The following is a 12,541-nucleotide window of genomic DNA, read 5'->3' on the forward strand; positions in this document are numbered from 1 at the left end:
ACCCGAGACTTTCTTAAAATTTAACTTCCCTCTTTTGTGTATTGCCGATACCCGCCTTTGTCGGCGGCAATATTGGCCCGCATCTTAAGAACAAAGTCCCTATTAGCAGTAGGAGTCTTAAATCGTTATCACTAGCTAGCTTTTGCCACTTTTGCACTCTTTTTCTTGTCCGTTCTGTATTTTATTTATGTTTTTGTTTTTCATTTTCATTTTTATTCTTATTTATTTATTCGCTATTATTATCAATTGATAATGGTCCTAAACCTTCACTTTACTTTCCCTCATCAATTTTCCCACCAATTTTTGTACATTTTTTTATCTGCTTAGGTTTATTATTGTAATGCTGTCTGTTACATGATAAGTTCAAATTTTTAAAGACCCGTAAGGTCTGAAAATGTGTTGTAATCTACTTCGCATTAACCCATTCCCTTTATATGACGAGTCAGACTCGTCATGGCCGCGCCGGGCCAAACAAGAAATGATGAGTCCCACTCGTCATGCAACTTGGCTACGCGTATTGCCGTGTTTTGATGTTTTCACGATAGATAGCGCCTCGAAAGTTGACAGATGTTGTCACTAGAAGTAGTGTGACCAACCTGTACTGGTTTTGTACGGTAATTTCCCTGAATACCGGGAATTTTGAAGGTTTCAAAAAGTGAAAGTGAGGAATAACCTCAAAACTAAACCTAATTTTGCACGCAATTTTCTTGACTTCATTTTATTTTTATTCCATATTTAAGCGGTTTGGTTGTAAAAGTGCAATATCCAGGCAAATTTATTTATATAAACATCATACTTATTATAACCAATAAGAATTAGACCAAAAACTTGCTCCTAATTATCAGGAAAAGCAGAAAACTAAGATGAAACCAAATACAGCTTTTTACAGTGAAATTAAATAGTAAATCTGTGCGCGGGCATGCAAAATTAATCAATAAGGGAATGGGTTAATTACAAATAAATAAATATATGGGGTTAATTTGTCGGCCCTAAGCCCAGTTTGCTATTTAACCTCTCACAAACCACAAAAATGCGATTATGTTTTGAAAAGCTCCCACAATCTACTTCTAAATTGGCCAAAAATTCATCAGAGAGTACCTTACTACAACCTACAATTTGAATTTTTGTTTTTGAATGAAAGTCCTACCTCAAAACCTTCATTTTATCATCCAATTTTTATATTTTGGAGTTCGCACCTTGGAAACGCCGCCAGGGGGGCAAAATATCTTTTCCTTGCATGAAATTTTTAGGAAAGTTGCATCTTACAGCAGGTAACAACACACAAAAAATTCAGATCAGGCAAGGCAAGGATGAGCGAAGATGGATTTTAAATGTCGCCCTTTAGCTAATTTTGCTATTTTGCCCCTAGAAAATCACAGAAATGGGATTTATTTTTCCAGGAACTGTGGTAACCTTTTTCGAAATTGCCGAAAAACCCATCAGGAAGTCCCTTACTCCAATCTCCAACTTGAATTTTTGATGTGCATTTGAAGTTTACGATAAGTTACTTTAGGCGCTGTGTATAGTATGTCTGCAATATTCCCCCAGTCAAATTAGAAAATTTAAACAAAACAAGACTTGGCAGAGCTAGTTTTCTAATGAAGATTCAAAATCTAATTTTTCACCTCAACTTGGGTATAATTGCTTCTCTGAAAAATATGACTCCATGGACCAAGGTCCTTTCTCCTAGGAAAGTCGAACGTTCATGCCCGGAGCTGCGATGACCCATTTCGAATTTTCCCTAAAACCCATTAGGAGGTCCCCTCTTCCAACCTAAAACTTGAATTATTGATATACATTTCAAGTTTATGATAAGTTACCTAAGGGGCATTGTGTTTAGAGATTCTTGTAGGCCGCTGTTAGTTGGTCTATCACTTACCTCCTGAATGATGAAGTTTCCAACGAGAGTGAATGAGAATAACCTTCATCTTGCAAAAACAAATCTACATTCTTTGTAAATAATTTTTTCGCTTCTATTCCTTTAGTTGGTCTATCACTTACCTCCTGAATGATGAAGTTTCCAACGAGAGTGAATGAGAATAACCTTCATCTTGCAAAAACAAATCTACATTCTTTGTAAATAATTTTTTCGCTTCTATTCCTTTAGTTGGTCTATCACTTACCTCCTGAATGATGAAGTTTCCAACGAGAGTGAATGAGAATAACCTTCATCTTGCGAAAACAAATCTACATTCTTTGTAAATAATTTTTTCGCTTCTATTCCTTTTATTTCTCAAAATTCATTTAAAGTGGCAGATAGATGAACAAAGGGGGAAAAAAGGAAAAGAAACATCATTAACAACAAAAACGTTTTCAAAATTTTTGTAGCTTACTAACTAATATTTTCATTTTTCAGACAACTAATGAAAGATTTATGTAATGTGAACATTGAAGGAATATACGAGACTCAAATCACTCCAATTTTGCGGGTTATTATTGAGCTGGGCAGTGTTTGCAGCGTCGATCGAAATTTTGCTAAACACCTCGTTGTTGCTGGCAAGTCGAATTTGTCAACATTTTCACTGGAACATTTAGTTGCTTGTCCCACAGTCAATTATTTGCCCTCTGTAAGCATTTATACATAGTTCTCCATTTTGCTTTATCCATTATTATTTTTACTGATGGACGTCTGATGCCATGCTCAGCATTGATTCTTTGGACTACAGTCTTGGGTTCCCAACAATTGGCTGTCCTTGTTGCACTCATGGCGTTTCTATGTAAGAAAGGACTATCAAATTTCAAACCAAATTTTCGACCTTTTTAACGCCCAGAACAACAAAAATTTTGCCAGAAATCGATTTTAGAGCATGTATGTAGGAGGGCCGACTTTTTAAACGCCTCAACTCACCCAATTGCACCTGAGTTGTCACAGTCAAAATCAAGTCCAAAACCATCAGTCTGCCTCTCTCTACGGCTGTTCATCTGTTTACAGAGTCGTTATTAGTGATTTCTAGAGAAAGGTGAAAATTAATTCAATAACACACTTTTTTAACCCCCTGTTCAGAAGCAGATTTTTTAGGCGGCTCAATAGAGTTCAATCAACTAGGACCAAAGGTATCATAGTCCAGGTACTTTTTCACTCGCAGTTTAAGGGAGCTGTTGGTATGAAATCATGATTCAGCGGCTCCCTCCTCGTTATTTATGTGTTTCTTTAGTCAGAATTTTGTCAAGTGTAAATCTACCAACATTTTGTGTTTCTCAAGTCCATTGCTTAACTGGGTTCTCACGATAAAGTGGATTAACTGTTTTAAACTAGTCTCTTGCAGCAGAAGTAATCGCATTTCTCTTGTTGGACCATCAATGAAAAAGAAAAGGCATTTTACAGTTTTTTTACGAAGTCTTCCGAAGATCTTCTTATATAAGGTGCGTTTCTTCTCATAACTGATTTTGGATCTCATAGAAGTGGTCCCTCCTTTTATTTGGGCATCCTGTTATGAGAAGATACACCTGTTAAATTAACATTGATATGTCTTCTTTTCTTATCCTAAGAAATATGAGCCACTTCATCACCGCTTTGAGATCTATCATTTGACCCCTGTGCTTCCCATCTACCAGGAAGGGTGTTCCCTGCTATTCTGGGTTCCCATTAAAATGCTTTTGAGTGGAAAAGCACTTGACCACCTCTGCTTCCCTTTCCAATGTCCCAACCCCCTTTCTCAAGACTAATTCGACTGTCTGCAAATGAAGTTTACTTTTTCATTTCTAGTTTTGCAGTTTCAAAATCTTCTCTTTGACTAATGGATTAGTTGCGCTGGTTACAGAGTGGTGTTTTGATGCTTAATCCTTGTAGATTAACTATAAATAATAAGATCTGATCTAACCGCAACTCTGTATATTCAATATTAACAGAGATATCGCACTTTGAAAAGTCAGGTTTTTGATGTCATCTACTGCAGTGATGACACTCTTGGTTTCTTTTTCTTTTGTTCGATCAGTGATGCTGAGGATGCAACATGGCGCATCACAAAACTTCAATATAAACAAACTGAGGTGAACTGACTGACCATCCTCTTCGCGGCGAGTGCTTTATCTCCTGATAAGAAGATCTTCGAAGTTTGAATCTGTATGTTTCTTGAGTTAGTTCATGTTTAACGTCGTTACAGTTTCGCATTGCACCCTCTCCATCCCTGATTGAACAAAAGAGGAAGAAACCAAGGGTGTCACTACCGTAGTAGGTAACATCGAAAACCCGACTTTTCCAAACGCGATATCTCAGTTAATATTGAACATAGGAAGCTCCTGTTTTTAGCTAATCTACAATAATCGAGCATAAAAACACGCTTCTGTGACCAATGTAATTACATGTAAATCAAGTGGGTTGGATTAATGGTTTCTTTTTTTTTTGCCTGATTCAGATTATTTCAAGGAACACTGATATTATTATTTGACCTGCTGCTTTCTCCTGTTGGCTTGTTCAGATTTAGTCTACTACGCCTCATGAGTCCCTATAGGTGTTGAGCTGGTATCCAGGGTGCTGTAAAGATTTATTTTCACAAACTTATTCAAGGTTGCCACAGTCAGGGAATACTTGGAATACCGGGAAATGTCAGGGAATTTTAAAAAGTCAGGGAAAACCTGGAAATGTCAGGAAAAATTGTTAATTCATCTTCCTAGCCCTGTAGAATGGCCTTGAAGTTTAGAACAACAAAGGACCCCGCACACCTCTTATGGGATGCTGCACCATGACCGAATGCTAATATATTTATGTCATTCGATTCTTCTGAAGATGCTGATCAAAAGTTATAATTGCGCCAACTTTCTACGACGCACCGTTTTCGCAGAAAAACCGCCGAGAAGATTCTATTATTCGGCGATAAAAAGCCAGAAAGATTCCTCATTTCAGTACTCGATTGGCAAGCGGCTGTGTGTCAACAAGGAAATCATGGGAACTCCCGCACCGAGCGGCAGTCTTATCTCGGATTTCGCACGCCGTTTTGCTCGACCATCCAAATCAGATTCTTGAGGAGCATTAGAACAGGAAAGTCGGAACGTCAACCGGACAAGAGCGGGAGGGAGATAGCCCCAGAGTCGGCAGGTACAGATAAGAAGATAGATACGCGCTACGTTTTTTCCTTATTTACATCGGGCCTGTTCTCAAATGCTTTGTTCGTTTTTATTCATTGTCGCCGAATAATTGAATCTTCTCGGCGGTTTTTTTGCAAAATCGGTGCATCGTAGAAAATTGGCGCAATTATAACTTTTGATCATCATCTTGAGGAGAATCGAATGACATAAATAAATTTGCATTCGGTCATGGTGCAGCTTCCCATAAGAGATGTGCGGGGTCCTTTTGCCTGAAAACTATTTCAAATTATGTATTTTTGGCCAAAAAGCATATCTCCAATTGTCAGGGAATTTTATTCAAATTTGTTAGGGAAATGTCAGGGAATTTCATTTTTTAAAGTTTGTGGCAACCCTGTTCTTTTGCTTTCAAATTTCTCAATTATCATTAATTTGTTTCTTTAGTGCAAGCTTCTAGGTGAATAAGTGCTAGGTGAATCTTTTTATTTCGAAAATTTGGTCCTCATAACCTCCTTAAATTCAAATTTTATTTTTTATTTCAGAATTACTACTCTCGTTTGAACCAGATTTATCTCTACTATCATAAAGCCCCAACCGGATCAAAAGCAATGATTGGCCTCTTTTTATCACCAAAAAAAAAAGCTGAAATATATGTTCTGGATGGATCACAAAACAACCGCATGCCGAATCTCACTAATTTGTACTCTGCAGAAAGAAGAGCTAGGTAAAAACTACATCAACATAGCTTAACTTTTAATCCATATATCTCAGTTACAGTACTTCCAATTCCCATGAATTGTTATTTTTTAAGTAAAAACAATCAAACATTGGTCAAAATTTTTACATGATCCCTTTGGAAAATGAAGTATGTGCAGAAAAGGTCTAACTATTGAAACAGGAAGACGACTGACCAGGCCAATATGAGGTACCGCGAGGTACCTCACCTACAGAGGGTTAGTCTGTGAGGAGGCGTAACAAAAAGATATGAAACCAGCTAGTGACGGCAAAGAAATAACGGTTTATTCAGCAACGAAAGACACAGTGAAAAGGCACAGATCTACAACAAGAGAGGTAAAGAGAGTGATATAGAAAGAAAACTCGAAACAGTCAAGGATGGAAAACTGTGTAGGAACCTAGTATGTTTTAAGCCCTAAGATCGCCTGCGCTCCCTCACCGACTGCAGGCTGCAAGTTTTTTCGTTTCCATACCTTAGATTATTTTCAAAGAAAATCATCCATTGACGAACAGTAAACAGTTACTTCATGAATTTTACTGAACAAGCCTCAGGTGATGAAAGTTCGTAGAGCTTATGAATGGTGGATGAGATGACAAGAAATTGGGCAAGGAATAATTTTTATTGTCATTGTTAATCTGTTTAAATGAGTTTTACAAGTCTTGTTTTACAATCTTTTAACTTAATGGCAATCCTCTTAGTAGCAACATTTTTTCATAGTTGGTGTGGGTAAATACCATCATAGTGATAGAACTTTTCCATTGGCTCATCAATTTTATTTGCAAAAGTAATTACTTTTTTACTTTGGAAACCTTTTGGTTCGATTTTGTTCAGGCTATATAGCCTCTTCTACAAAGTTTTTCATCTTTCATCAGTGTTGATTTACTTAATATTTTTAGATATGTTTGAAACCATTGATTTTTTTATTTGTTGCTCTTTATATGCTTTTATCAGAGTATCAAAAGGAAGTCCCGAAGAATTGTTACCCGCAAAGGATGTTTCATTTGAAGTTCACATTGAGACGCAACCTCTACGTGCATACCGTGCAATTGGTCGTGCTTTAAGAGCATATAAAGATGAAGTGAAAGGACCTACTGTATTGGTTGTTCAGTCACTAGTTGGTACGTCAGTTGTTCCATTATTTTATTGAAATAGATTTTGATTCCTAGGTAAGAGACTAATGCGGAGCCCTCCGTTTTTTTTACTGTTTACCTTTATTACTCGTTATCACTTGTTAATTGAACAGACAAGGACAAAATGACACGGGTCAGTAATCCTAATGATGAAAACCATGATGAAAAATTGAACTGAAATTTCTAAACTAGAGGTGAACAATATTAAAATCTGATAGTGACAGGTAGAATACCTGGATAGAGAGAGTATGGACCTATCCGTAATTTTGGAGGTTAGGCTTGATGAGTCTATGGAACTCATAGGACCCAAAAAGACAGCCAACTTTTGAACTCAAATTATCCTAAATTACTTATTATACTGCGGGTTTATACCTGAAGCCCTGCTCAACAATGAGCTTTCCAAAAACAAAGTGATCAGTGTGTCTCTGAAGCGGTTGGTGCTTGTTGAGGGTGCTGCATTTATGTCATTAATTTTGACTTTCTGCCATTAAAAACACTGGGTAAACTCCATTAAAACTAGTTCTAGTTCCAGTATAAACTGCCTGTGTTAATACTGCACAGCTGCGTTCGATACACATTAGTGTTACTTAAGTAAAGTTGTGTGAAAATTGCCGCAATTTTTGTTTTAAAATATTGGGCACCCAGAACATGCATCAACCACCTCACAAAAGCATTGGTTGGTTTGTTTTCAAGGTGCCTTGAGCAAGTCTTCAGTTGGAACGATTTTTATTATTACCTGTCATTTCAAACATTATAAATGCACATGCATTAAGTAAAGTCGTGTGAAAATTGCCGCAATTTTTGTTTTCAAATATTGAACACCCAGAACATGCATCAACCACCTCCCAAAAGCACCAGTCGGTTTGTTTTCAAGGTGCCTGGAGCAAGTCTTCAGTTGGAATGATTTTTATTATTACCTGTCATTTCAAAAATTATAAATGCACATGCGAGGCTTTGTTTTTTGCGAGCATTGCTTCTGTTTTGCGGAAAGGTGCTCTTTTACCAACATTGTTGGTCATCTTGGTTTAACATTTGAATGTGAAAGTTGGCAGCTACATTTTTCTTGTGTTTTTTTCGTGGGAAGATTGGCTGCCCTCTTGAGCTCCAAGAGCTGCGTGTTTTCACATGTCCCATACTCTTCCTATCAAGGTATGCTAGATGGAGCTAGGATAGCTTCAGGTCAAAAGTTCATAGTAGTTGAAAGTTTTTTTTCTTTCTTTCAGCCATCAAACTCACCTAATCAAGGGAAATAATTTCTTATAAACTATCTTATTTTCGAATTTACTGATTGCTAAGGTTAATTTTGCTAGATAGTATTTTGTATCCTGAACAGGTATCCTTTTATCGTAATAATATAGGATCTGTGGAATCTGGAAAAGTCCCTGGAAGTACTTAAATTTCATCTTTATTTTTCAAGGTCCCTTACTATCCTTAATCTTCAGGAAGTTGCCCAAATGTATTTGAAAAGTCCTTGAATTTTGATTTTTCGAAGCTGCCTCTCCGGGCAGTTCCTTTCTTTTGCTTTTTAAATTTTTTGCTTCTCTGAATAAATCAAAGTTTTGAAGAGAGATCGTCTCTTCAAGTATCAACAGTTTCACAACTGACCTTCATTTGTCAAATCTTTTCATCAGAAATATCCTTATGCACACCTCATTGATGTTGGATTTGAGAAATCTTTTTTTCATGCGTCTAGATTCGACTATTTCCTTCCTTTGGAATTTCTTTGAAACATTAGAGATTTTGGGGAAACCTGTCTTCAATAATTTAAAATCCTACATCTTTTATCTGATGCTGGTTTTAACTAATTGTAAGTCTTGCAAACTAGATCTACATCTTGTCCTCACAATTTGTGTATTCAGGTAAGACAAAATCCTTTTTTCTCTCCTCGATTTGTCAAGATGATTTAATTTTACTTCTTCATGCAATCATGTCAATGTTGTGTCCTTTATGGTGCTTTTAAAGCATTGTTCAAATTAGTGGAAAATGAAGGTGTACCTGAGGGAAATATCTATGTCTTATGCAGGTAAAGTCTTTAAAAATCTGTTGAGAATCCTTGAAAGTACTTGAATTTATGCTTTGGAATTACTGGAAGTGTCCTTGAATGTCCTCGATTTTCATTTTTCATATCTGTCTTGAACCATGTAATAGTATGTAATTTTTTTGTAGAATGAATAACTTTTAAACCCAACAGCATCTGACTCAATGTTTCTGTTCCCTCAATAATCAAAGAGAAATGAAGAAACCTCTCAGCCTCAAACTGAGCATAAAGGACTTTATTAAAGAACGTACAGGGTGTTTCAAACCACCCGCACCAGGCTTTTTTCTCGGTTGGTTTAGGTCGTAGGAAGTCGGAGACCGCGGGGTTGAATAGGGAATTGACCCCAAGGAATCCGTATTTTGTAGTCCCGAAACCCCAACACCTCCCCTTGGGGGGTAAAGGGGGGGTCACGATGCTAAAAGTCACGGTTCCCGACCAAATTGCGGATCGATCGCGTCAGAATTGAAAAGCACGGAAAATTTCACGTGGAATTGACCCCTAAAAATCCAAAATCGGACCATCCAAGGCCCAAAAATGATCCCCTAAAGAGAGGGACAGTACCTCCCTCCATAATTTCTCTTTGGTCCCAAAATTGACGTAAATTCTCCAGAAAAAGACGGTTTCCCAGGTAATCGACCTCGAAAAATCCAAATTTCATGGTCCCGAAGCTCCTCTAGCCCCCCTTGGGGAGTAAACGGGGGGGGGGGGCCAATTTTAAAAATCGGGGCTCCTTTCCGAATCGCAAATTGATTGCATCCAAATTGAGGAACAGAACAAAGAGCCTCCCAAAAAGTGGCCCCTTTTTTGAAACTCGGGGATTTCATTCGTATGTGGCTTAAATGAAACCTTATGGTGAGACAAGCCTCCAGTAAAAATTTTAGCTTGAGTATACGTCTAGTTTCCGAGATACAGCATTGCAAAGTTTGCATATTTAAGCTTTAAAAATTCGCATATTTTCAAGTGTCTTATTTTCGAAAACACCTCCATCGGACATTTTATGATATTTTGTGACATTTTACCAACAGTCAGTCTTATTATTGAATGCATATACCCATTGATACAATAATACTGCTAATTCTCTTGATACAACGTTGCAAAGTTGACACCAAAGACCTATAAAAATTGCTCATTTTGGTTAGTTTTTTATTAAAAGACGAACTTACTGATCACCAAAATATATGTTTATGGGGTTTAGGTGTAATTTTATAATAAGATACGTCTTCCATATAGGCCTTACTGCGAGCGTAAGCACAGATTCAATGATACAGTGTTGCAAAGTTTATATATTTCAGCTTTAAAAATGTTTATTTTTTGAAGTTCCGCGTTTAAAGAGAGATTTTCGTGTATCTTGTTTCCGAATTTCAGGAGTAAAATCTACCCACGTGTCATTTGTAGATGTATGTTCAAACAAACAGGGATACTTTGATTGGTGGTGGTACAGCGTTGCCAATCTAATAACGTTAAACTCTTGAAATTATTTTTTATGCTAGTTAAAGATGACGTCTATGAATGTAATACCTGATATCAAGGCAAAATATCGAGGGTTGATGTCAGTTCCAAGTGACAATTGGTATTGGCAAAAATACTATGATCAAGTTTATTAATACTTCTTTTAAAACGATAAATAAATGAGAAATTAAAATAAGGAATCCTCTAAGAATTTATAATTGATTTTTGTATTTTATGACTTTGCTTTACTTTTTTAATTTTTATTTTATTTTTTTACATTTTTAATGTTTTTACATTTTTTTAATGACAACTGTAATTTTTTTTATTATTTTTTTTCATGTTTTTTTTTCATTTTTTATTTTTATTTTTTTTGCATAAATTTATCACAAATCGGCACAAGTTCTGCCTGCAAATCTATAGACAATGTCTTGACACTCTTGACACTGTCGCTAATCTCAAACTTTAACATTAAGAAAAAAAAATAAAAAAATAAAAATAAATGATTAAATGAACACTAAAGGAACAAGAAAGGATGCAACGGATGAACGGATTATGTTTTCAAGGCGTAATAAATGTATTCTCTAGATCAAGATTAATTTATACTTAAAAAAACTCCACATATTCCGTATTCTATGTTTATTTTTTAATTTTTCTTAACAAAAGGTCGAATTGGCAACTATGGCGAGGCAAAATTTGTTGGATTTTGGAAAGAAACGCTGATGCTGAGCATTCCATTAAGCATGACAAAGTCTCTTGAATTTGATTTTGAAATCAGATTATTATTTTTGGAGGTATCCTAATTTTAAGATTATTTTATGTATAAATGTTGAAGGAAAACAAGAAAAATAGGCAACAGTGTAGTTTTTTATACCAATTGTCATCTAGTTCTAACTAGAATCCTAACATTTTGCTACATAATACCGAGACATGTTTGATCGAAGTTTTTTTTAATAAAAAAAACAATAGAAAAAGCATGTTTAGAGGTATAAGATGTAAACTTTGCAACGCTGTGTTACTTGAAATTATTGTAGCCTTACACCAATGCACTATGCATCCACGAGTACCACTAGGGGTTAATTTCGTGCCACAAAACACAATTGGACATTCACTAAAATTGGTTTTTAAATAAGAAATTCAAAAATATGAGTATTTTTAAAGCTCAGAAACGTAAACATTGCAACGTTGCACTACCTAAACAGGGGTCATAAATAAGCTGAAACTTTTACTGGAGACTTGCTTTATCATTATGCTTCATTTACGCTTTGTTCAGTATAGTAAAGTTCACTCTGATGTTGGTTTTAGGAAGATAATATTTGAAAATATGAAGGTTTTTAAAGCTTAAATATGCAAACTTTGCAACGCTGTATCTCCGAAACCAGACGTATACTCAAGCTAAAATTTTTACTGGAGTCTTAAGTCATCATAAGGTTTCGTTTAGGCCACATTTGAATGAAATCCCCGAGTTTCATGAAAGGGGCCAAAAAAGGCCCATTTTTTGGGAGGCTCTTTACATCTTAAGTGACTCCTAAGAGTTCTAATAGACCCCCTGAACGGCAGAAAGTAACTCCCTGAGTAGAGGGGCTTCGCCCTCGCCTAAAATTTCTCAAGATTCCTCAATGGTCGCAAAATTGACGTCGATTCTCCAGAAAAAGACGGTCTCCCATGTAATCGACCCCGAGGAGCTCAGGGAACATGAAATTTAGAGTCCTCGGGGTCGATAACATGGGAAACTGTCTTTTTCTGGAGAATCGAAGTCAATTTTGCGACCAAAGAGGAATCCTGAGAAATTTTTGGCGGGGGCGAGGCCCCCTTCCTCAGGGCATTACTTTCTGCCGTTCAGGGGGGTCAATTAGAACTCTTAGGAGTCACTTAAGATGTAAATGTGTTCTGCTCCTCAATTTGGATGCAATCAATTTGTGATTCGGAAAGGAGCCCCGATTTTTAAAATTGGGCCCCCCGTTTATCCCCCAAGGGGAGCTGGAGGAGCTTCGGGACCACGAAAAATTCTCGAGGTCGATTAGCTGGGAAACCGTCTTTTTCTGGAGAATTTACGTCAATTTTGAGACCAAAGAGAAATTATGGAGGGGGGTACTGTCCCCCTCTTTAGGGGATCATTTTTGGGCCTTGGATGGTCCGATTTTGGATTTTTAGGGGTCAATTCCACGT

At 36.6% G+C, this 12,541-nt stretch overlaps 1 protein-coding gene across 3 annotated transcripts in view; it reads left to right on the forward strand.

Moving 5' to 3' along the window:
• PolE1 (DNA polymerase epsilon catalytic subunit 1) overlaps positions 1-12,541 on the forward strand; it is a 157,677-nt gene that overhangs the window by 118,547 nt on the left and 26,589 nt on the right. For 2 of the 3 annotated variants that reach the window (XM_072306321.1, XM_072306322.1), the window contains 3 exons: positions 2,357-2,567; positions 5,565-5,746; positions 6,710-6,876. In XM_072306321.1, the coding sequence (XP_072162422.1) occupies positions 2,357-2,567; positions 5,565-5,746; positions 6,710-6,876 (560 nt within the window). Of the gene's footprint in view, positions 1-2,356; positions 2,568-5,564; positions 5,747-6,709; positions 6,877-8,581; positions 8,748-12,541 lie in introns of all 3 variants that reach the window. The other variant, XR_011900843.1, reaches the window with a different exon arrangement.

The sequence above is a fragment of the Bemisia tabaci genome, chromosome 1 (assembly GCF_918797505.1).
Source record: "Bemisia tabaci chromosome 1, PGI_BMITA_v3".
Classification (NCBI taxonomy): Eukaryota; Metazoa; Arthropoda; class Insecta; order Hemiptera; family Aleyrodidae; genus Bemisia; species Bemisia tabaci.